Source organism: Bubalus bubalis, chromosome 8, assembly GCF_019923935.1.
Source record: "Bubalus bubalis isolate 160015118507 breed Murrah chromosome 8, NDDB_SH_1, whole genome shotgun sequence".
NCBI lineage: Eukaryota > Metazoa > Chordata > Mammalia > Artiodactyla > Bovidae > Bubalus > Bubalus bubalis.
Window position 1 is genome coordinate 61,559,894 of NC_059164.1, and position 26,216 is coordinate 61,586,109.

Consider the following 26,216-nt stretch of genomic DNA (forward strand, 5'->3'; position numbering starts at 1 on the left):
TTTTTGAAATGTATCATTCATATAAAATATAAATGTTAATTTTATTTAATTATTTTATTTTATATCATATGCATTTTAGGTGATAATTCTAAAGAGAAATAAAATTCAAAGATTTGGAGTATCTGAACTCCACTTTTGGGTAAGGTTCAACATTTTTACCACAATTTCTTCAAATCCTTCTTTATTTCTATAAACTGAATACAAATAATGTACTTTAAGAGTTGAATGATTTATAGTTAATAAATATTAAGCTACTTTCACAAGGTGGGAAATAGTTCTTAGCAACATCTACAAGTCCTTTTCAAGAAGTTAGTTCATGTATTTCAGCACTACTCTCAGGCCTTTCTTCTTTACTTTTCATTCTGCTATACCCCTATTACCTTGCTTTTAATTTTTTTTTTCTATTTGCTTTGAGTTGTTTTTTTTTTTTCTTTAGACTTAGTAACCTCTTCAACATAACTCAATCTGTAGTTCTGTCCCTGCTGTACCTGTTTGTTTTTTCTGCATTTATTCATCATCAATCTTTCCTTCATCTTCCATCTTTAGATTCTTATTATCTTTGTCTTTTTAACATTTTCCTTATGATCTCACAGTCCCTTTTTAATTTCAACTCAGCCATTACCTGATCTTTGTTTCACTTGTTCCCAAATGTACACATGAGTGGCCCAGGTCACCTTTATACTTGTGTGTTATGTTACAAAGTAAAGTAAGTATTTTATTAGGTAGGTGTTGCGATGACTTAATTCTTATAATATCAGGCAGATAACATTCTTTTTCTCTGGGTCTTTAATGTACTCTTTCTAAAAAATCAAATCTGCCATATAGAAGAACTGTGTGATTACATATTATATATTGTTATGGTAAAACTGGAAAATACAAAGTAAATATCTGTTCAGATTACAAATGAACAAAATGGGATGAGTTGCCAGTTTCTCATTACTGGAAGCATTCTCCCATAACCGTGATGAAAATGCATTTAAGTTATTGAATCACATTACCTTTCTAATGTGTGATATATATGAGTTTATTTTATTTTAGAAAAATTGGCAATGCCGGTTTTTTAAAAGATTAAACCAAGAAATCAAAAGAAAATTTAAAGATTTTTATTTAATAATTGAACTCAAAAGGAAAGCGAAGTTTTAATTACAAATTATTGTAAAATGACAGCAAATCAGCAGTGCCTGTGGATATTTAGGGGATTCTGCCAACATTGTGCTCAGAGGAAAGTTTATTGTCTTGTATATTTTCAGTTTTAGATCAGAAAGAATAGAAAGCTTTCAATTCAAGAATTTCAAAGAAACAAAAATCTGAATGAGAGAAAAGTTAAGATATTATGAATATTCAGCTTATATGTATGTTTTTAAACTGATATAATTAATACCACCAGTCTCTTGCAACAGGGAGAAATGAACCATCATAGTCATCTAAACAGCATAAAAGATATTTTTGCTTTATGTAGCTAATTTTTTTTTGAAAAGAGTAAAAGAAAAGGCAAAGCTGTTTTGAATTGACACTTTTTTTTTTACAACATCTATTTTATTACTCCAAGTAATTTTTACATGCCTATGGAATAAAGATTATGTTGCATATCTTATTCTGTCATAATTGAGAAATTTGAAAACAAGGAAATCCTTATGTTTTTGAATTGAATGATAGTAAAACAATGTATAGCAAAATTGCCACTTATGAGTGATCAAACACTAATTTTAATATTCTTTACCATCATGTGGTAAGTTGGAAGAAAGACTCTTTTTCCCCTTGCTAGGTACTAGGTATTCTCTATTTTTAGCTTCTTGGTATCTTTAGCGAAGATAAGTATTTATGACATAAAGCCTAAACAAGTACTTTTAGGCCTAAGTGATTCACTTAGAGTTTTCTTAATAGGAGCAAATTCAGTGCTTAATGGGAGACCTCAGTTTTTAGTTGCAAGGTAAATATATTGAACTGAGCTTATGCTGAAATTTACTCAAAACCCAAGGGCAACTCTGTGTGTATCATAAGGAATGTAAATCCTTACAAGAAAGAAAACAAAATCTTATTGGTAATCTAAAGCTCAACATTCAGAAAACTAAGATCATGACATCTGGTCCCATCACTTCATGGGAAATAGACGGGGAAACAGTGGAAACAGTGTCAGACTTTTATTATTTTGGGCTCCAAAATAACTGCAGATGGTGATTGTAGCCATGAAATTAAAAGATGCTTACTTCTTGGAAGAAAAGTTATGACCAACCTAGATAGCATATTGAAAAGCAGTGACATTACTTTGCCAACAAAGGTCCGTCTAGTCAAGCCTATGGTTTTTCCAGTGGTCATGTATGGATGTGAGAGTTGGACTGTGAAGAAAGCTGAGCACCGAAGAATTGATGCTTTTGAACTGTGATGTTGGAGAAGACTCTTGAGAGTCCCTTGGGCTGCAAGGAGATCCAACCAGTCCATTCTAAAGGAGATCAGTCCTAGGTGTTCTTTAGAAGGACTTATGCTAGAGCTGAAACTCCAATACTTTGGCCACTTCATGCTAAGAGTTGACTCATTGGAAAAGACTCTGATGCTGGGAGGGATTGGGGCAGGAGGAGAAGGGGACAACAGAGAATGAGATGGCTGGATGGCATCACCGACTCAATGGATATGAGTTTGAGTGAACTCCAGGAGTTTGTGATGGACAGGGAGGCCTGGCGTGCTGCAATTCATGGGGTCGCAAAGACTCGGACACGACTGAGCGACTGAACTGAACTGAAGGTCAGGCATGAACAGTATGGTTAAGCTTAGGTTTACTCATGAGCACTCAGGGAGACCTGGGTTCAATCTCTGGGTTGGGAAGATCTCCTAGAGAAGGAAATGGCAACCCTCTCCAGTGTTCTTGCCTGGAAAATCCCATGGACAGAGGAACCTGTTTGGCTATAGTCCATGGAGTCACAAAGAGTCGGACACGACTGAGCAACTTCACTTTCAACTTCACTTTACTCATGAACATAGATTTTTAAATTCCATCTATACTAAAAAATACTCCATGGATCTAAAATACAAAAGAAAAGATTAGCAACTCAAAAGTAGCCATATGCATGTGTGTGTGTATCTGTGTGTGTGTGTGTGTGTGTGTGTGTGTATATATATATATATATATATATATATATATATATATATATATATATATGTCATGAAACTGAGTGAATCCAAAGTAGGATAAAGCTAACAAAATCCATGTCAAGGCACAGTCATAAACTGCTGCAGACTAAAGGCAAAGAAAAAGTTTTGAAAACAGATAGCAAGAAATGGGACATTACCTTTAGGCCCAAACAGATTTCAATCACACCAGTCTTCTGGTCTATAACTATGGGAGCCAGAAGGATGTGGCACAGCATTTGAAAAATGCTGGAAAGAATTGTGAATGATAATTTGTATATACAGTGAAAGTGTCTTTTTGGAATGAAGAGGAAAGTAAAACATATTCTCAGATGAAGGAAAACTAAGAATTTGTTTTTAGCAGAGCAACCCTTAAATGGAAGTCCTTGAAGCAGGAAGTATATGATGAGAGAAAGAATCTTAGAACATTCAGAAGAAATAAAGGACAACAAAATGGATACACATAGGTGTAAATATAATTGACTATTTTTCTCTTGAGTATTTCCTTTCATGTGTTTTTATTTTATTGTTTTTTTTATCTAGATGTTTGAGTCAGGCTTTTCCCTTATTTTTACTCTAATTTTTACAAACTTTTAATTTTGCATTGGGATATAGCTGATTAACAATGTTGTGATAGTTTCAGTGGAACAGCAAATGGACTCAGCCATACATATGCATGTATCCATTCTCCTCCATTTTTTTATTGATAAAAGTTTTTGAGGCCAAGCATTTTCTTCTGATCACTGTGTTACATACATTCCTTAGTTTCTAGTATGTAGTTTTCATTACCTTATGTTAAAAAAATTCTTCAAGTTTGTGTTTCCCTTTCACTTAGGACTTGTTATTAGAATGTTTGTTATTAATAATTTCCAAGAGAAAGGGCTTTTTAGTCTTCTGACTTCTATCTATTTTGTTTATTTTCTAGGTAATTCAAGGTAGTGCTTGGTTTTTTGGAACAATCATTTTGAAATTTCTGACATCTAAAATTTTAGGTGTTTCAGACCATGTAAGTACTTTCTAGTTAGAACATTAAAAGTTCTGTAAATGCATAGTTGGAGAAGACTTTGAAACCATCTATTTTAAAATGAAACCTCTATATTTTATGGAGGCTGAGTACCTTCTTCAAAGTCCCCAGCTAGTTATTGGCAGAGTTAGTACTAAAATCCTGTAGATTGTTTTCATCCCACTAAGAAAAAAGTACATTAATGAATGGTGACTAAACCTTCTTGGAAAAAATTATGTTAAATAGTTGTTTATATTTTGGTTAAAATACAAATAATTTGTTTAGCAAGTTATTGATTCATTATAAATATAAATATGAACAGTCTGTCCTCAACTTTGAAGTATAGAACTCAAAGTTTTATTTATAATTAGACACTAAAATTAGGGTGTGATTTGATATCTTTAAAGTTTTTCTTATATAAAGAATACGATAAAAATTCTCTATCTTTTCATCTTCTGGAACATATATGGACCACATCCCTAATGTACAATGTTTCTGTCTGTTTTAAGGCTCATGCCTCAAATGATGGCTGTTTTCAAAGATAAATTCCTATCAGCTAATTTGTTTAGGGAATAGAAAGCAGTGCATGAATTTAACTTTTGATTTTTAGCACTTTCTCTTTGGATAGAAGATAGATGAGTGTATCATGCAATAATCTACCCTGAAATTTACCATATCAGGTACTCTCCAGTTAGAACCCTGTCTGCTGATGAAATTGCTTCAAACTTAACAAGGGATTATCGTAGTTAACTCTCTTAAAATGACAAGTGCTATCACTCTCCAGTACAATTGGCCCTATATACATATTAATGACAAATGAAATTTCAAAATATAAGGATTTGTCATTTACTGTTAGCTCTGCATTATGGTTTATTAGGTTTATTTGTCATTCTTAAATTTTTATTCTTTAGGGGATGTGTATTTTATGGTAAACTTTATTTAGGCATCTTAAGTTATTAAGTTGATCTGTGATTTTCTTCCTTGACTTGCCCTACATTGTCACCCAACTCTTTACAAATCCTAAAACACACACACACACATACACCCTTGGTATTCTTAAGTGACTTCTATGTGACAACTGTGAGAAAGACTTGAAACTAAAGTGGCTTGGTTAAATTATCATTAGTCACCAGCCCTGCTCTAAATTGGAAAAATAAAGTTTAACTGTAAAGTATGTTTGGTACTGGTAGATAATGCAATAATGAGTAATTGAAAACCATAATCATCGAAGTTGATATAAAATAATTTATGTTCTTATAAAGTAATTTGAATTACTGCTTTGCATACCAGATATTTTTCTTACCTTCTAAGGATGCAGCGTAAAAATAATTGTCTCACCAAAGTAAATAATAAATGATCAGTAGAAAATAGTTCTACATTGGATTTAGTTGATGGTATTTATTTTAAAAGGCCTTCCAGACCAAGTAACTAAATCAGAGTGGTATGTATAGTTGTTGTAATTCTCTTGAAGAATAGCTTCGTTGTTAATGGCTTCAATGTATGTCTGAAAAATTCAAGAAGCACCAAAAAATTGTCCTTAATGTATGAGGCTTTGTGAAAATGACAACACACAGAAAATTTGTTAATGATTTACAATATGTGGTAAAAGGGGTTAACATGAAATGTTTTGTTCTTGATAAATGATCTGATCATGAAATTTCATGGTCAACTGCATGGTGGTTTTTGCCCAGCAAGTGTTGATTTTAGCTCATTCTTTGTATTATCATCTTATTTACTTATTTTTCCTGACTTCTTTTTCCTTTTCATTTCTCTTGATATTTCTATTTTTTTTTCAATTTTTTTCATAACTCAGCACATAATGGGGTTCACTGTATTTTTTGTTTCCTTGAAGGGGCATCCATGTACCATGGATATATCTTCTCTGTAGACATTATTACTGCTGCAGCAAACCAATTATTATTAACTATAATTATTTTTATAATTTTAATATTTCTTCCAGATTCGCCTGAGTGACCTTATTGCCGCCAGAATCTTAAGATATACAGATTTTGATACCTTAATTTACACCTGTGCTCCTGAATTTGACTTCATGGAAAAAGCGGTATGAATGATTCTTTTATTTTTTTCCTCTACAGGTATGATGAGTTCTTGCTCTTAAGTTTCTCTTTAATCTGAAACTCAAAAATTTTATTTAGAAACACCCAATTTATTTATTCTTACCATTTTTATGATAACTTTTGCTAATAATATGGCCATTCTCATCTAGTTTCTTACATGTAAAATCAGTAAACAATGGCCCCTACCAGGGCAAGTGCACAGGATGTGACCTATGGTCAATTACTATTATTGCAGTTCAGTTACTTTTCATAATCTAGGTCAGTTGGAGGTATGAGAGCATTCAGGAAAAATAAACCCAAATTATTGTTTTATTTTTTAAAAATTCAATTTTCTTTCACTTAATATCTCAAATATTACAAAATTTTATAATAAAATGTTGCCAAGTAAATATGCTAGTAATCATATATTATTCTCTTATCTGTCAAATCAGTCATACATTCATTCAAAAACAATTATTGACCATTAATTATCTATGAGGCAGTTTTTAATAGGACTACAAAGAGTTAAATAACTTGGTTCCTGCCTTTAAGAAATATATCATTTAGTTAAGTGGTAACTCACTCCCTATCACAACTCATGAGAATTATTTAGCTGCTGCTTTTGTTTCAGTATTTATTTATACTTACAGTAATTACTTCGGAGAAGGCGATGGCACCCCACTCCAGTACTCTTGCCTGGAAAATCCCATGGATGGAGGAGCCTGGTGGGCTGCAGTCCATGGGGTCGCACAGAGTCGGACATGACTGAGCGACTTCACTTTCCCTTTTCACTTTCATGCATTGGAGAAGGAAATGGCAACCCACTCCAGTATTCTTGCCTGGAAAATCCCAGGGACAGGGGAGCCTGGTGGGCTGCCGTCTATGGGGTCGCAGAGAGTCGGACACGACTGAAGCAACTTAGCAAGCAAGCACAGTAATTACTTAGTCTTTCTCCCTTGTTAGTCCTATAGTTTCACAAATGAAAATAATAGAAACTTAAAGCCCAGGAGGTGATAATCTAGGGCCCAGGGATCAATAAACACACATTTTAAAACTTACTATTATATAAATAAAGGAAAGATAAAACACAAGAAAGGAAAAAATAATATCCATAGCTAATTTTGCTTTAATAGTTTTTATCATAATTTTTGATATATTTGTGTAAGTCATTATAATTTTGATTCTTATGTTAGAATATGAAACTTGATAATATATATTCTGTTAATGACAAAGATATCTTTTACCTTTAAGAAATCTCATTGTGACAATTTGACATAGACTTGTATATTAGTATAAAATTTAATAAAAAATATTTTGAATAATTTGCTATATTTCAGACGCCAGTGCGATATTCAAAGACATTGTTGCTTCCAACTATTGTGGTGATTACTTATTTTATCTTTAAAAAGGTATTTAAAATTTTTTTTTACTTGCTTTTGGGTTTAAGACAAGGATTTAGGTTAGTGCTAATAGCTCAGGATTCTGTTTTACTTTTAGGATGACTCTTCCCCTCCCTAAAACCTTTTTTTATTCAGATTTTTATTTATCTCGCTTTATATGGAGTTTTTAATCTGCCACATTAGAAAAGATATTTTTATTTATTCTTTCAAAAGAAATATGTCAGTTACCCACTATCTGGTAAGAACTATGTTAACACTGTAGGTACACTGGGATAAATAAGACAAGTCCACCCTATCTTGAAACTCACAGTCTGATCCAGTGGGAACAATAAACAAATAATTTCCCAAATGATTAAATAATTGCAATTGTTATTAGTACTAAAAAAGAAAAGTAGAATACATTTTCAGTCTCTTTCAAAATAAGACACATTCGAAGAAGTCTTGATCCATTTTGAAACATGAATAGAAATTTGTATAGCCATTAAAATATCATTCTCTACTGTTCACTGTTTTCACACAAAAAAAGATAGTATTATCACCATAGAAAAGCTAGTGTTTAAAATACTACTGGAAGATTTTCTTGGTCTGGGAGTAGTTTATCTGAAAGCCTGGTTAAAGACAGTGGGTCCTCAGTTTTTAGCAATTTTGAACCATCTTTATTTATATTATTGAAAAATTGCCCTGCCTTTAGTCAGTAGGTGTTTTATGCTTTTAGCAGATAGCAGTAACATTATTTCTCTACTGTCACAGCAAGTTGTCTCTGCTTCAGCTGGTTCTGTTGAAGTCAGTATTCTATATTTAAAGTCAAATTGCCTATCTTTCTATGTAGTTTCAGTTCCCGCATTTCTTATTATTTTGTTTTCACATCGAAGATGACTAATTTATGAGTGAGAAAGACATTCCCTCTACATCTGTGCTGCTTCACCCCTGGTCTAGTTCCCTAGGCACCACTTGGAAAGAAAGAGTCAGGATAGACAGAGGTGATGAGAGGGAGTGAGTAAACCGCACACAAGTTTGCTGCTCTCCCTTGCTTTGACCCTGCCTAGCTCGAGTTGCAGGTTTTCTCTATTAGCCAGTTTGTCTATTCCATCATGTCAGCTTCTGTTACTCTTCTGAGGTCCCACTTGGAAGTACTAATGCAAGAATTAACTATTCAGTGGGGGAAATATCCAGCACAGGAGAAAATGACAGCTAGATCTACTATTAACTATTTTAAAAATAAAGATATAAAGCCTCATAAATGTAATACTAGCCCCCAAACATACCACAGCTCAAACCATGTTTGTGCAGTAGCCAGCATGCAGACACACGTATCCCCAGACATATACACAGACATAACCATCTCCACACGTATACACATATATACACATACACAGACGTAACATACAGTATACACAGATATAACATCCCCACATGTATACACAGACATAACCATCCCTGCAGCCATTAAAGCTTAACTCCACTTTTGCATCCACATAAATGCCTCAGTCTTTATTTGTCCTGTTATGGCTTATTTTCCACATCAGGGATATTTCTGATGTTCATTTAACTTTTCACTTGTGTGAAATCTCTTCTGGGAAGGAAAGGAGCAAGACATGTGTAGTATGATTCTACCATGACACTACTGAATCTTAGACTCCTGTGAATGTGTGCGTTCTGTTGTCTGTACCTTTGAATAGGCTTTTGCTTGTCACAAGGAGTGTAACCTCATTTTTGTTATTTGAAACATTCTTCCATGCAGGATGCTCTTGGGTCAATGAGAGAAGTTAAAAATTCTAAACTTATATTTAACATTTGAGTCCAAATTTTATTATGTATTTTTTCAATGTTTATCTGTGAGTTATAAGCCACATATCATGCAGAGTACAAAATTTTAAGTTCTTGTAAATTTCTTGTCTGTAAATGCTGCTGAAACCTCTTTGGCCAACGTTAGCTTCATACTCATCTTTACTCCTCCCTCTCTCCCTCTCTCATCATTAGCTGATACATCTTGATAAGTGCTCTTAAGCCTTCTGTAGCAGTCACTTCAGGCTGAGGTAGACCAGGGAAGCAGGTATGCCACAGCTAATTTTATAATAATCAAGAGTTTGAGGTAGGAATATAGTCTTTGTAGACAGAGATAGAGAGAGAGTCCTAATTTCTTAAAAGTTCGACATAAAATAGCCTCTGAAATACCTGGAGAAACCTGCCTCCTTTGTGGAAACCAGTCCCCCAACTACAGCTCACTTGCATCTAGTAAAATATAAATTTAAACTCCAGTCAGAAGTTACCCATATATAAACCTTAGAATTTTAGACCTGAAAGATTTACTCTAGTACCTTTTATTGTCGTAGAAAAGGAGGTTACAACTTCAAGATACTGCTTTCCTAAGGCAGAGCTGGAACTAAATTGTTCCCAAGGACTTGTTTTAACAATAAAAATACTTCTTTCTAGTAGGGATGTCTTTGTTAATGAATCAGGGCATTTTAAATATCACTTAATTCCTTAGACATTTCATCAATTTGATTCTGTTCACAGGCTTTTCGTGATATTCTATGTGTCTTGTGTGCAAACACTTATCTAAGGTAATTATATCATAGTTGTTTTTAATATTCAGTTATTAAATAACTTACTATAATATCAGTTTTCCAAATGAATGTACATTAAACTTCACCATTATGATTATGAAAGGAAACATGAACCAAACTTAGATTTCTTCTTGGAAAGAAAAAAAAAAAGACTGTATGATGGCTGTGTCTCTTTTATGTATTTGGGCTTGTTTTTAAGGATTTATATTTGTGAATTAACTCAAAGTTTAAATTGGTTTAATTTCATATACCACTCCAATTTAAAGTCAGTAAACAGAAGTAAGCTGAAGTTATTTTTGGTGATTTTTTTTTAACTTTCAGAGAAAGCAACTTGTTTTTCTGAGTATTCATGGAATAGTTTTTCCTACATTTATGGTTAAAACTGTTTTATTACATTTATTTGTGGTTTTAGTAGTCACTAGAATTATGGTATAAACAAATACAAGCAAAATATAACCAAAGCACACACTGTTATAGGACATGAGAATAAATTGTGAGGAAAACTTCCTCTGAGAAAAAATTTTAACTCAGATTGCATTATATTTGTACATATAGCCATTAAATTTATTGTTTTTTAATAAAGTTTATTTTTTAGGCCAATTTATATTTACAGGAAAATTGTAAAATTAGTGCACAGGGCTTCCATGAACCGTATGCCCTCTGCTTATATTTTCAGTAAACAACTTTGTATGGTAGCCAGAAGAGCTAATTAGAATCTTATACTTGAAATGGTAAAATCTTATTTGTTGAAATTGTTTCCAAATCAAGAGAGTTAATAGATCCACTCTACCTTGTCCTGGTCAGATGGAGCCCAGAGGCTATGTCTTGACATTCTAAAAACAATGTTTTTAGAGCTCTGAAAACTATTCATATAAGGAGTGCATTAAGAGACTTGAGATATTTCATTGAATAATAGAAGATGAAGGGGTGCATGGCAAGTGTGCTAAGCTACTTCAGTCTTGAATGACTCTTTGCAACCCTGTGGACTATAGCCCTCCAGGCTCTTCTGTCCATGGGATTCTCCAGACAAGAATATTGGAGTGGGTTTCCACGCCCTCCTCCAGGGTATCTTCCTCACTCTGGGATCAAAACCATGTCTCTTACATCTCCTGCGTTGGCCAGTGAGTTCTTTACCACTAATGCCACCTGGGAAGCCCGTGATACATGGCCTCTGTCTCAAAAAAATTAAGAGGGTATGGTGGCTCAGTCAGTGGTAAAGAATCCACCTGTCAGTCACGAAGAACCCCTGGAGAAGGAAATGTCTCACTCTAATATTCTTGCCTGGAAATCCCATGAACAGAGAAAGAGGAGCCTGGCAGACTACAGTCCTTGGGGTTACGAAAGAGTTGGACATGACTTAGTGACTAAACAACAACAACCATGTAGAGGACGGACTTGAGGGGCAAGTTGGTGGAAATGAGGTGTTTCTTGATGATTACATTCCTGTAAGTTCTGGCTCTCTATGGGTATCTGGGAAGAAGGGTCCTTTAAACCACAAAAATAATACAGTTGACTGTTGAACAACATGGATTTGAACTGCATGGTTCCACTTATTCGCAGACTTTTTACAGTAATAAACACTACACTATTACTAGATCTGTGGTTGGTTGAATTTCAGGATACAGAGGGACCAAGTATACGGAGAGCCAACTGTAATTTATACTCAGACTTTCAACTGCACCCCTCACTGTTGTGTCGTTCAAGGGCCAACTGTATGCTTATGGTGATACAATCAGAAAAAATAGTATATCAAGAAAAGAAGAAATATTCCCATCTCTTAGATGTATTCCTCAATTAGTGCTGTTTATAAATGGCTTAGTATGTATCATTTCAGAAAATACTTCTGAAAGCACAATGTATTTTTTTTACTGGTATTACTCTGGTCCCCATGTTTTATTTATTCATTATCACGAGTGACTATCATGTCCTTAGCCATTCTCACATTAGTGGATGTTTAGATTATATTTCTCTTTTTGTCATAACAACCAATGCTATGTGTAATTACCAACTTTATACACATTCATTTGGACACTTATTTCAGTATTTAGAATATTTAACATATTTGAAATGTGACTGCTGGATCATAAGCTATGAATATTTTACAGATACTGAGAGAATAATGGTGAGAGTGTCCATTTCTCTGCATGTCTATGAACACCAATGTTATTAAGTTTTCTTAATCACATTTTCTTACTGGTAGTTTTTTAAGAAGTAACTCATTTTACAAAGTGAAGTGAAGTTTTACATCTTTACCAGTGAAGTACATCTTTCCATATGTCTGTTGGCTATTTGTATTTCTATTTTGTCCATTTGAAAATTTATTTATGGTGTCTTTTTATAGTATAGACAGTAATCTTTTGTCTGTTATGTGTATAACAGGCTTTATTCTAGAATGTCAGTTTGTAACTTATTAATGGTCATTGCTCTATAGAAGATTAAAATTTCTATACAATCACAACTGTACACTCTCTGTTTTCTGTTAATTTCTGTGCTTAGATATACTCCCCCACATCAGTATCATAAAAATAGTTCCCTATATTCTCTTTCATATTTTTTTGCAAAATAAATATGTGTAAAGTAGATAATGCAATGATTTGATATTCATAAATGTTGTGAAGTGATCACCACAACAAAGTTAATTAACACATTCAACACATCTATCCACTAACAGAGTTAATGTGTTTGTATGTGTGTAGATACTTAAGGCCTACCATCTTAGCAAATATCAAGTATACAGTGCAGTATTATCAAGTATAGTCACTATGCTGTACATTGCTTCCTCAGAATTTCTTCATCTTATAACTAAATGCTTATACCCTTTAAGGAACATCACATCATTATGCCCAGTCCCCAGACCCTGGCAGCTACCATTCTGCTCTTTCTTTTACGTTTTTGGGGATCACTTTTAGATTCCACATACGAGTGATACCATAAAATATTTGTCTTTCCCTGTCTGCCCTATTTCACATACCATAATGCCTTCCAGGTTTATCCATGTAGTTGCAAATGACAGGATTTCCTTGTTTTTCTTTTTTTTTTTTTTTATGGTGGAATAATACTCTGTTGTATTAGAGTATACACACATGCCACATTTCCTTTATTCATTGTTGACCTAACAAAACAATTGGACTGCCAGATAATTTCTTCAGCAAAATTGGGTTTATTGGGGATCAGCAGAGGATTGCACTTTGAGGTTTACCACCATGGTGAGCCATATGCAAGTCCCTGCACAGCCAGGAGAAGAGAACACTTTTATGGAAGGGAAAACAAAGTTGTGAGAGCTATAGTAAACAAAAAATTCATGGCTTTTCATTGGCTGACTACTTGCCAGGGAAGAAGAGGAATCCTTATTCTTCTTGTTGGATTCCTCTACTGTTTCAGGGCATGAAAGTTCCCCCTTCTTGTATCCCAACTCCTATTTAATTGAAATTTCCATTTTTTTTTTTTCTTTCTCCCTTTTGATCAAGAACTTCCTCTGAAAGCAGCATTGATCGAGAGTCAGGTTTTCCAGTTTCAGTAGTTTTCTGTCCCTTAATGCCAGGAAGGACTTTTTCTGGGTGTAGTGTCTGCAGAGGAAAAGTATACTGATTAGAAGCATATTGAGGACACATGCAAGTAACAAAGAAAGATGGGAAGGAGACCTCTCAGGGACTTTTTATCTAAAGTTTATATGTTATCAAGAGCCTAGATCTTTGTGATCATCTAAAGTGCTATGTCATCCTCAAAGGTTTGATAATAAATTTCCAACAGGCCTGATCTGGATATCCTGGGATATCCTGTACCTCTTGTTACATTATTCAACTTAGGCTGTTTCTCCTGATTATACACACACACACACACACACACACACACACCCCGTGCTCACCCGTGCTTTCTTTTCACTTCCATTTTAGTGGAATTTTTTTTTTCATCCATTCACTTAAAAGTGTGTATCCTTCATATGTATCCTTAAAACTAAAATGAGACTCTCATAGCAGCATGATTGGGTCTTGTTTTTTTAATCCATTTAGCCACTCTCTATCTTTAGAGAATTTAATCAATTTATACTTAAAGTAATTATTGATAGATAGGGATGGCTTATTTTTGCCATCTTGTTTTCTTTCTGTTTTGTAGTGTCTGTCTTCCTTTCATGCTACCTTTCTTCATCATGTGATGATTTTCATAGTGGTATACTTTGATTCCTTTATCTTTTGTATATCTGTTGCATGTTTTGCTGTGTGGTTATCATAATACATCTTATAGAGTTACGAGTCTATTTTAAGCTGATAACAGCTCAACTTCATTTATATATAAAAATTCTGTCTTTTACTTCTCTCATCCCCATTTTATGCTTTTGATGTCACAATCTGTGTCTTATTATATTGTGTATCAGTTAGCAAATTATTGTAGCTATATTTATTTTTTAATGCTTCAGTCTTTTTATACTAGAGTTAAGTGATTTACACACCACTATTACAGTATTCTGAGATTGACTATATAGTTACTTTTACTAGCTAATTTTATGCTTTCGTGTATGTTTATGTTACTAATGAGCATTCTTTCATTTCAGCTTGAAGGACTCTCTTTAGCATTTTTTATAAGGCAGGTCTAGTGATGATGACTCCCTCAACTTTGTTTTTCTGGGAAAGTCTTTCTCACCTTCATCTAAAAGACAGCTTTGCTAGGTAAAGTATTCTTAGATGGCAGATTTTTTTATTTGAGCACTTTTAAGTATCCCAGTCTCTCCTGGCTTGCAAGGTTTCAGTTGAGAAATCTGCTGATAGCCTTACAGGGGTTCCCTTATATGAGATGATTTTTTGTTTTCGAAGTTCATTTTTTGCTTTTGACGGTTTTATTATATCTAGTGAATTTGCAGTGTGTGTGGGGAGTTACCTATGAGCTTCATGTACTTGAATGTCCATATCTCTCTCCAGAGCTGCAGGTTTTCAGCTGTTATTCTTTAAATAAAGTTTCTGCCCTGTTTATATAATTATTCATGGAAATTTTAATCTGAACACTCAAATTTTTCTTTAGCTCAAAGGATATTCTCTTTCCCTCTCTCTTTTGCTTTAGCCTCTCTTTTTCGATCATCTATTATTATATTTATATTTTTTATTTCTTTTTTCTCTTCTCAGAATTTCATGAATGCATCTTCAACACAACTTTAAGTTGTGTACAGTGCTATTTGACCTTTTTTTGAGGTTTTAAATTTGGCAAATTAGTTTTTTTAATTATCTCTGAAAGCTCTTTTTTATTACAGCTTGTTTTATTTGTATGGATACAGTGTTCTCTTAAGCATCTGTGAAGGTAATAATTGGAACTTTCATTTAATATTCTTATTACTTATATTAACACTTTCTTGAGAGTTCATTTGTTCATTTATCTTAGTGTTTTTCTTCCATCCTATTTGTTTCTCATGATTTGACTGTATACTGATATTCTAAATTAGTTACTAGATTTATTTGTATCCATAGTTATTGTTGGGGTCTTTGGTGATTATAATACTTACCTACCAGGCCTCTCCCTTACATGCAGTCACTCACTACAGGATTCTGTTGTGACTGACAGGTTTCTGGACGTGTGGGAACCCATCCATCCACGCCCACTTCCACCCTTGACTGCAGAAGTCAGGAAGGAGCTGCAGCGGTGGCAAAATAATGTAGTGATTTCAGTCCTCTTCTAAGTGGCCTCCCCTCACTACTCTTTTTTTTTTTTTTTTAAATCTCTGGATCTGTGTGTGCCCCTGAACTTCCTTATACTTCATACTTTCATATTTATACTGTCTTACTTCTCTTGCCAAACCCAAAATCCATATGAGAAGGCCTTTTATACTACAAAGCTTTGTTATAAAAGTGAACTATTGTCTTTACAATGGGAAGTAAAATAAGCAGTCTTGCACCTCTTCCCAATCTAACACAAACTGTGGAGAATAAGAACAGGATCTGTTCTGTTCGCACTGTGTTCACTGCACAGTGTCTGGAATACAGTAGGTATGCCATAAAATTTTAGTAAATTTTTAGACGTAAATATTTAAAAAATTTGTAAAACAACTTTTGTGGAACTAAAAATATTTATATGCTTTACCCAAAAAATTTATTCTAGAAATTTATCCTAAGGAAATACTCAGAGATGCTTACAGAGTTTTAAGTGCAAGGATGTTCATATTTATAATTGTGAAAAATAAAAATAACTCAAAAGTCACAGCAGTGCTTATCTAAAGCATAATATATGTGTGTGATTGAATATTTAATAAACACTCTTTTTATTATTTATTTCTCCAAAGGGAGTATTTAGCAATCAGTAATACTCATTTTATCCGAATTTAACCCATTTAACCAAAGAAGAGCATTTTGATATACTTTAAATAGAATGACTATAAATCATGCCTTTTAAATTTCCATTGTTTTTAGTAATTTTTATCTAATTTAGTAATTTTTTGGTAGAACTTAGTAATTTTTATCCAACAGCTTTATTTATATATTAATTTATTTAAAACATAAGAACAAATAAGTGGAGGTTCATTCTGATATAATCATAGTATAATGAACAGTCAGTTAATAGAGAATATTTTTGTTTTATTCCAGAAAACAGCTCCTTGAACATGGTGAGGTAAAGCTTTCATTTTAATTGCTGCTAGATTTGTGTATTATATTTAAGTTCAAGGATACTCACAAAGGTATAACCTTGCTGCAGGTACACCATCAGCAGTGCTAAAGTGGTTCAATACTGATAGTAAATTTCTGCTGATCTTCCCACTCTTTAAGCTGCTCTCAATTTTGAAGAGTGGTAAGGACTTGACAACTAGAAAGCTGATTTATGACCACTGAGTATAATTAAATTAAATTACCTTCATTCATTCATTCAACAATAATAAACATTAATTTCTAGCCTGCTGAGCCAATCAGCTGTGGGCCATCAGGGTAGGTACTGTGACTGGTGACTTTGCCACACACAGACTTGATGGTCAATCAGTTATAATCTTAGCAGTGTTATAGGATAAAACAGATAGTATAGCAGTGTTCCTGCTCTCAGATACATCTAATTTTTCAATGGAGAACAAAACAGGATAGTCTTTTTTTTATGGTGCTAAATTGTTCTGCGATAAGAGAAAAAATAGCATGGGCTAGAAATATGATTTCCTAAGTAATAGAACTTTGAGTCTTAAGGGACAGGTCAAATTTACATGAAAGGACAACTGATTGTGAACTTAACAGGAATAGCTTCTGATGATAAACGAGATGTTTTGAATAGTTCCTATGTGCCATGTACTGTGCTGTTTGAGTCTCATAATATTATTCCCACTTTGCAAATAAGAAAGTCATGTTAATTAAGTGATATTAGCTGTTAAATGATAACATCAAAATGACTTAACTCAGTGGAAGTTTAATTCTTTGCTCACATAAAGTTAAAACCAGAGTTTCGGATTAGCAGGTGGTTCTCCAACAAGCAGTGTTTCAGGGACCCAGATTCCTTCCACCTATGGTTCTGCCGTCTTTAACATGTGGTTTTCAGGCTTGATTTGTACAAGCCAGCAAAGAAAAAAGAACACTGCACACTGGAGGCTTTGTAAGAGCTAGCCCTGGAAAAGAGACAAATATTGCTTCCTGCTCACAGCCAGAACTCAGACATATGGCCACACCTGACTGCCAGTGAAGCTGGGAAGTGGAATCTTGCTGTGTTTCTAGGAATAAAAGCAAAGAGTCTCTGCCAAGAACTGGAGACCTGGAGAAATGAAACAGTTCACCTAAGGTCTCACAGCAAATTTGCAGTAAATCTTCAATTTATCCACTGCCAATCCATTTCCAGCGCTCTTAGAGGAGTAGTCAGCACTTGACTGCTTCCTATGTGCCAGGTATTTTGGTTGGGGTGGGGGGGTAGTTATTTACATACTTTTATACTTTCATTCTCACAACAACCCACTGATGTAAATACTATTACTTTTTATTTCACAGATTACAAAAAAAATGTTGCAAAGAGATGGTCAGTAACTTGCCTAAAGTCAGAAAGCTAGACTGAGCTGAGCTTTGTAGAGCCAAGTACTATGAATCCGGGCAGTGTAGCAACAAAATCTATGCTGTTTGTCATTCACTCTGCAACCACCTAATTCCATAAGTATTCCTTAAGTTTCTGCCTCCCTTTTTCACATTAGTTTGCTACCTTCTCATTGTCATTCATTTCTCCATTTCTTCTTATTTTGCCCACTTTTCTCTTTTGTGTTAATTCTGTATGTTTATCCATTCAGTCTTTATTATGTGCCTACTATACACCAAGTTTCTACTTCTATGGAAATGAAGGTATATAGTAAAGGAAAAAATGAGAACATATAAGTATATGTGCAATGACAAAGCGAGATATAAAAGTAGTACAAAAGAAGTGATTAAATCTGTGTGGAGGGGATGTGGTAGTTGGAGAAGGGTTTTTAAAATGTATATAGAGGGATAGCTATCTGAAGACAAAGGATGCACGTATGCAAGGAAGACAGAAGGTAATAAATTTATCTGGTTTAGCTCAGTTCAGTCGCTCAGTTACGTCCGACTCTTTGTGACTCCATGGACTGCAGCAGGCCAGCCTTCCCTGTCCATCACCAACTTCCAGAGCTTGCTCAAACTCATGTCAATTGAGTCAGCAATGTCATGCAACCATCCCATCCTCTGTTGTTCCCTTCTCCTCCTGCCTTCAATCTTTCCCAGGGCCTTTTCCAATGAGTCGGTTCTTCACATCGGGTGGCAAAAGTATGGAAGCTTCAGCTTCAGCATCAGTCCTTCCAATGAATATTCAGGACTGATTTCCTTTAGGATTGACTGGTTTGACCTCCTGGCTGACTCTCAAGAGTCTTCTCCAACATCGCAGTTCAAAAGTATCAGTTGTTCGGCACTCAGCTTTCTTTATGGTCCAGCTCTCATATCCATATATGACTACTGGAAAAACCATAGCTTTGAGTAGACAGACCTTTGTCTGCAAAGTAATGTCTCTGCTTTTTAATATGCTGTCCATGTTTGTCATAGCTTTTCTTCCAAGGACCAAATGTCCTTTAATTTCATGGCTGCAGTCACCATCTGCAGTGATTTTAGAGCCCAAGAAAATAGTCTCTCACTGTATTCATTTTTTCCCCGTCTAGTTGCCATGAAGTGATGGGACTGGATGCCATGATCTTAGTTTTCTGAATGTTGAGTTTTAAACCAACTTTTTCACTCTCCTCTTTCACTTTCATCAAGAGGCTCTTTAGTTCTTCTTCACTTTCTGCCATAAGTGTGGTGTCATCTGCATATCTGAGGTTTGATATTTCTCCCTGCAGTCTTGATTCTAGCTTGTGCTTCATCCAGCATGGCATTTTGCATGAGGTACTCTGCATATAAGTTAAATAAGTAGGGTGACAATATACAGCCTCGATGTACTCCTTTCCCAATTTGGAACCAGTCCATTGTTCCATGTCCTGTTCCAACTGTTGCTTCTTGACTTGCATGCAGGTTTCTCAGGAGGCAGGTTAGGTGGTCTGGTATTGCCATCTCTTTCAGAATTTTCCACAGTTTATTGTGATCCACACAGTCAAAGGCTTTGGCATAGTCGATAATTCAGAAATAGATGTTTTTCTGGAACTCTCTTGCTTTTTCAGTGATCCAACAGATATTGGCAATTTGATCTCTGGTTCTTCTGCCTTTTGTAAATCCAGCTTGAACATCTGGAAGTTCACATTCACATACTGCTGAGGCCTACCTTGGAGAATTTTGAGTATTACTTTGCTAGTGTGTGAGATGAATGCAATTGTGCGGTAGTTTGAACATTCGCTGGCATTGCCTTTCTCTGGGACTGGAATGAAAACTGACCTTTTCCAATCCTGTGGCTACTGCTGAGTTTTCCAAATTTATCTATAGATATAAGGCAAATCAGTGTTGCTGATGGATAAAAAAGACAAGAAGTTGAGAAAAGTAAGCAGCATTAGACTCTGGGAGCTTTGTATGCAAAGAAGCTAGAGGTTATTAGGACCTTGTTGTTAAGTTGGAGATGGTGTTGTCAGATCTGAGTTTTAAATAGTCTGTTGGCAGTAAAGAAGATATTTTTCTGGAAAGGCAATTAGAAATAAAGCTGACCAAAAAGAGGACAGTGATAGAAAATCTCTAATTTTTTTAAACTAAAGTGGGTATGTTAAACTCCTAATACATAAACAGATTAGAGATTTAAATTTCTAAAAATAGTAGATCTTATAGAAGGAGATGATAGCTTTCTGGGCAGTACCAGTATGAGTCTTGTGTCTTCCTGGCACCTAATCCTACTTCCACTTGTGACTCACACTTGATAAATCTCTTTGGTTTGGGATGAAACTGTTTTCACTTTGACTTCCCTGGTGGCTCAGACGGTAAGCATCTGCCTACAACGCAGGAGACCTGGGTTTAATTTCTGGATTGGGAAGATCCCCTGGAGAAGGGAATGGCAACCCACTCCAGTATTCTTGCCTGGAAAATCCCATGGATGGAGGAGCCTGGTTGGCTACTGTCCATGGGATCTCAAAAAGTTGGACACGACTGAGCAACTTTGCTTCACCTTAGGGATGACAGGGTGTGAGAGACAGAAATGTTGACAAACTCTGAATGTGATATGATAACAAAAGGTTGTACATTCCAGCTTGTTTCAAAATTAGGTGAGAATTCCTTAGGATAATTTTTTCACCAGGGAGTAAGTTCTAAGTTCCTTGCTTTGTGCCAACCCTCTGAATCAGGGACAGTCTGTAAATCTCAACTCACTAAATGAACCCCTGGGTTACCTCCCTGCTACTGCTAAGTCGCTTCAGTCGTGTCCGACTCTGTGTGACCCCAGAGACGGCAGCCCACCAGGCTTCCCCATCCCTGGGATTCTCCAGGCAAGAACACTGGAGTGGGTTGCCATTTCCTTCTCCAATGCATGAAAGTGTAAAGAGAAAGTGAAGTCGCTCAGTCGTGTCCGACTCTAGCAACCCCATGCACTGCAGCCTACTAGGCTCCTCCGTCCATGGGATTTTCCAGGCAAGAGTACTGGAGTGGGGTGCCATTGCCTTCTCTGCTGTCATGATATTATTAAAGTTTGTTAGATTAATGGAGTCTATTGTGATTTTTTACTCATAATTTAATGTACTTGTGTTTTATTTATTCCATCATATTAGTTACTTTTAGCCAACTGTTCTATGTTACGAGCTTAGAAATTAGTGAAGGAATGTGAGAGTTGGACTGTGAAGAAGGCTGAGCGCCGAAGAATTGATGCTTTTGAACTGTGGTGTTGGAGAAGACTCTTGAGAGTCCCTTGGACTGCAAGGAGATCCAACCAGTCCATTCTGAAGGAGATCAGCCCTGGGATTTCTTTGGAAGGAATGATGCTGAAGCTGAAACTCCAGTACTTTGGCCACCTCATGTGAAGAGTTGACTCATTGGAAAAGACTCTGATGCTGGGAGGGATTGGGGGCAGGAGGAGAAGGGGATGACAGAGGATGAGATGGCTGGATGGCATCACTGACTCAATGGACGTGAGTCTGAGTGAACTCCGGGAGTTGGTGATGGACAGGGAGGCCTGGCATGCTGCGATTCATGGGGTTGCAAAGAGTCGGACATGACTGAGCAACTGATCTGATTTGACATAGTAATTCACAGGAAAGAAAAAGAATTTAAAAACAATATTTAGTTCCAGAATATCATAATACTGTGAAGATAGGCTAGGGAGAGATAACATTTAGAATTAACTCCTGAATATTCTTTTGACCTACTCATACCATGGCTTTTTTTGCAAGGAGCAAGTGTCTTTTAATTTCATGGCTGCAGTCACCATCTGCAGTGATTTTGGAGCCCCCCCCCAAAATAAAGTCTGTCATTGTTTCCATTTTTCCCCCATATATTTGCTATGAAGTGATGAGACCAGACGGCATGATCTTTGTTTTTGAAAACTATTCCACACCATTAAATAGTCTTCCAATATATTAATGTCTATATAACATGTGATAATGGAGCTTCTCTGGTAGCTCAGATGGTAAAGAATCCGCCTACAATGCAGGAAATGCAGGAGACCTGGGTTTGATTACTGCATTGGGAAGATCCCCTGGAGAAGGGAATGGAAACCCACTCTAGTATTCTTGCCTGGAGAATCCCATGGACAGAGGAGCCTAGGGGGGCTACAGTACATGGGATTGCAAAGAGTCAGACACAGCTGAGGAACTAACACTTTACTTTTCACATGTGAAAATGCAGTAATTCACTTAGTCTTCTATATTGTTCATTTAGTTTGTTTCTATTTCTGGTGTGAAAAACTCACTTAAGTTACCATCTTTGTAGAAGTATTTTTATGTTTTGATTATTCCCTTTAATGCCTAGAACCAAAATTTAGGTTGGTTTGGTTCTAGGGTCTTGGCTAGACCCTAGCCAAGGTTGGCTGTTTTCTAGGATCTTGATAAATATTGCTAAATTACAAAAATATACCAATTATTACAGTGTGTGGTTTCATGGCATCCTCTCTAATACTCAATATTAATTTAATATTTGTCAATTTTATAGATGAAAATATTATTTTTACTATTTACCTTGTTTTAATATTAGTGGTTTAGAACATGAATATTTAGTTACTTTTACTTGTATTAATTATTTGTCCATTTATGTACTGAGGAGTTTGTTGATATTTTATGAATATGTCTGTTAGAAAAGTTTTGTTTGAAAACTTAGCTCAGTGAAACTCCATCTTAGTCAAAATGGGGTGTCCTACTGATTAGTACAAATATTTATACAATCCCACTACTTCTAAAATAATCTAGATTGTGTTACGATTTTTGTTGCTGACTGAATATCACAAATTTTTGAAGCATCCCGTATTTTTAAGTCTCTGTGACTCCCTGTCTCACCTGGTATAGGGCCTTGCTCAAATACCATCTTTTTGAGGAGTTCCACTCTGATGATCCTAAGTACACTTGCGACCTCTGCCTGTGACCTCACACCACACCCTGCACTTGAGTCTCCTTTTCAGCTCTACTTCCTTTTCCATTATACTTACCACTTTCTGAAAGACTGTTTAATAGGTTTTGTTATTTGATATGTCTATTTATTTTCTGTCTCTCCTTACTAAATGCACTAAAATGTGAGTCTCATGAGGACAGGAATTGCTCAGTGGTGTTTGAGCACCCTACTAGATCCAAAGCACTCAGAACAGTACCTGGCATATAGCAGGCATTTGATAAATCTTTGTTGAATGAATGAACGAATATTAATAGATGTATTACTGAGTTAAAAGATCCTCGTCCTAGTGAATAACAACAGTTTTAATATACTTTATTGTACATATACTAATTTTAAAATATGAAGCGAAAATTAATTTTGTTTTGTGTTTTTATAGATAATTTTTCACACATTGCAGTTGTTTGCATTTACTCCCCTTGCCATTTTAATTATGAGGCTGAAGCTCTTTTTGACACCTCACATGTGTGTTATGGCTTCCCTGATATGTTCTCGGCGGGTAAGGTATTCATTCTTTTATAACTACTCTATAACACTATAGCAACTACAGTGTAGTTAATCATGGTTTTGCTCACTAATCTAAAACATAAAAGCCCTTGGTGGTTTTTTATCTTAAGTGATTTAAAGTACTAGTTTGTGATTCATTATAGCATAAGAAAAGCAAATTCAAGTAGCTTTGAAATTTATTCCTAGACTTTAGCTGATAATTCTATGACTTTCCCCTCTATTAGTATTCTCACTAATACAGTTTTTGAAATTCAGGTCAGTGTAACAGCTTCGTGGCCCATCAAAACTATCCTCAAGTGCTCTTGTAATACTAGAGAAGATGCTCTAGTATTGTGCTGTTGGGCTTGGATAATCTGTGGGAAAATTGTCAATTTCTAGGGTTCTGTTACTATAGCTCATATGCAAGACAGCTAGATAAAGTAGCTAGAATTTGGGGACCAAGTTACTTCTAGAGACCCCTTACTTGGTTTTGATTATAAACGTTTTGCCTTAGAATATCATAATACTTAAATTCCTGAGAGGATAAAAATTGTCAGTACTAATGGTGTTTCCCTAGATATTCAAGGTGTCCATAAAAGACATCCAGATATCACAGGATTTAGTTCGAGGATATGTCAGAATTACGATTTGTTAACCTTAACTCCTGGTTGTAAATCTGTCCTGGAAGGTATTTCTTCTTTAATTCTTTCAAGAGGAAAGTAAGCTCCATTTTTAACTGGATCATATAATTCTAAAATATTTGCTGGTTTTAAACAATAGATAATTATTATATTCTGTTTATTATTAGTATCAAATGGTAATCCATCTTGGTTTAGGTAGAAAGGTGAGAATATATTATTGACCCAATAGCACTGTTCATATAAGAATTATAAATAAATGGTTTCTTTCATTTCAGCTCTTTGGCTGGCTTTTTTGCAGACTTCGTTTTATGCCTCTTATCCTCAGTCTTGTAACAGTAATGTCAATACAAGGTTATGCAAACCTCCATAATCAATGGAGCATAATAGGAGAATTTAATAATTTGCCCCAGGAAGAACTGATACAGTGGATCAAATACAATACCAGGCCAGGTATGTAGCTGTTTTGATTATATGTATAGCTAGCACACACACATACAATTATACACATTATATGTTGTTATACATTTGTGTATATTGTATAGTTATCATTTCATATATATATGTGTATATATATGCAATTTAAAAAAACACATGCATTCATACCTTCACACATTTTTAGTGTGTTAATTGCAGCATTCACCAAATCAAATTTCCAAAAGGAAATTTTGTGTCCTCTTTAAACCCCTCCTGGATACCTGTCAAAAAGAATTTTAATTGATATCTAGAGTTAATAATTGTTCACAAGTTATATGCTATAACTCTGAGATTATTATTGTATTTTAATCATAACAGTGACACTTCAAAGTAAAAAACCTTTAATGACAAACTTTCGCACCGTGTGACAGGCGACTGGAGAAACCAGTTTTGACTGTGGGGAGGTTAACAGTACCTTCCCAATGCTTCCACCAGTGCATACCCTCTGCTTCATATCTATAAAGCCAATCACATACAGAAGGGTTAAAATCTTGGACATTCGGGTTTTTTCACTAACTCATCTCAAAAAGATGATTATACATGCTACTTTTAAATAGTTTAAAATATTCTTTTAGTTTTTCTTTTCTTACAGTCTTTATCTAAGACCACCTCAAGCAGATTGATATTTACTTCATTTTTAAATACCTTTCCAGAGAATGAGTATATTCTATGCTATTTTCTGCAACTACTGTATAGACCTGTCCAAGACAGGTTTTTCTGGCTTAACTTCTTCACTATGATTTATTTAAATTTATCTTGTGACTCTTTGAGCCACTTTCCTCTTATCTCTTATTTGATAGTCATCATTCTACTAATTAGCTATCATTAAGGTAAACTCTTGTAAACTTCAACTCAAATATTTGGTCTGTGGCTTTCAAAGGATGACAGTTGACAATGCCTCATCACTTAGACTCTAAGTCTTAGAGCTTCCAGGCTAGTTTAATCAGAATTTTTGAATTAATACTTAATTTTTTCCCTATAAGGTACAAGGTAGTTACTGCCTTTACTCTCTCTCTCACCCCTCACCACTTACAGCTGTTTTTCCAAAGTTTTAAAAGGTATCTGTTCTTTTCATGTTTGCTTGCATCTTTGTTCCAGTGTTTGTCTTGGGTTCTTGTCAAAGAAAGCCTATGTTTAGCAACTTATCCTTCTAAGAGATTTCCCACAAACTCTTACCTCATTTTTGCCTCTTGTTTGATCCTACCAATTTTTCTCATCTCTGTATTATGAGTTCTCTCATGGTTACCACAGGTTTTATTAAAAGAAGCTTGAGATTCTATAATTAAGGTGAGACTAGAGCTTACATTCAGGTCTACCATGTAGCTTTGCATAGTTTGTACACAGCACAAAGGTGCTCAGTTGAGAGGACAAGAGGGAACTGTAATCCAGCCTGTGGTCCACTCACAAGTCGTGTGTTAGTGAGATTCTGTCAGATCAGAAGGGATACTTTTTTCTAATACATGCAGCAGGCTAATTGGAGATTTAAATATATTATAGAAAAGATCCTGTGGTTTCCCTGTCATGCTC

The 26,216-nt window shown here is 35.1% G+C and overlaps 1 protein-coding gene across 2 annotated transcripts in view; it reads left to right on the top strand.

Moving 5' to 3' along the window:
- The window catches only part of DPY19L2 (dpy-19 like 2), an 86,243-nt gene that overhangs the window by 50,893 nt on the left and 9,134 nt on the right, over positions 1–26,216 (top strand). Inside the window, exons 12-19 of one of the 2 annotated variants that reach the window (XM_006071044.4) lie at positions 80–139; positions 4,049–4,129; positions 6,087–6,188; positions 7,521–7,592; positions 10,101–10,147; positions 16,714–16,738; positions 23,468–23,587; positions 24,491–24,665. In XM_006071044.4, coding sequence (XP_006071106.3) covers positions 80–139; positions 4,049–4,129; positions 6,087–6,188; positions 7,521–7,592; positions 10,101–10,147; positions 16,714–16,738; positions 23,468–23,587; positions 24,491–24,665 — 682 coding nt within the window. The remainder of the gene's footprint in view (positions 1–79; positions 140–4,048; positions 4,130–6,086; positions 6,189–7,520; positions 7,593–10,100; positions 10,148–16,713; positions 16,739–23,467; positions 23,588–24,490; positions 24,666–26,216) is intronic. The other variant, XM_025291188.3, reaches the window with a different exon arrangement.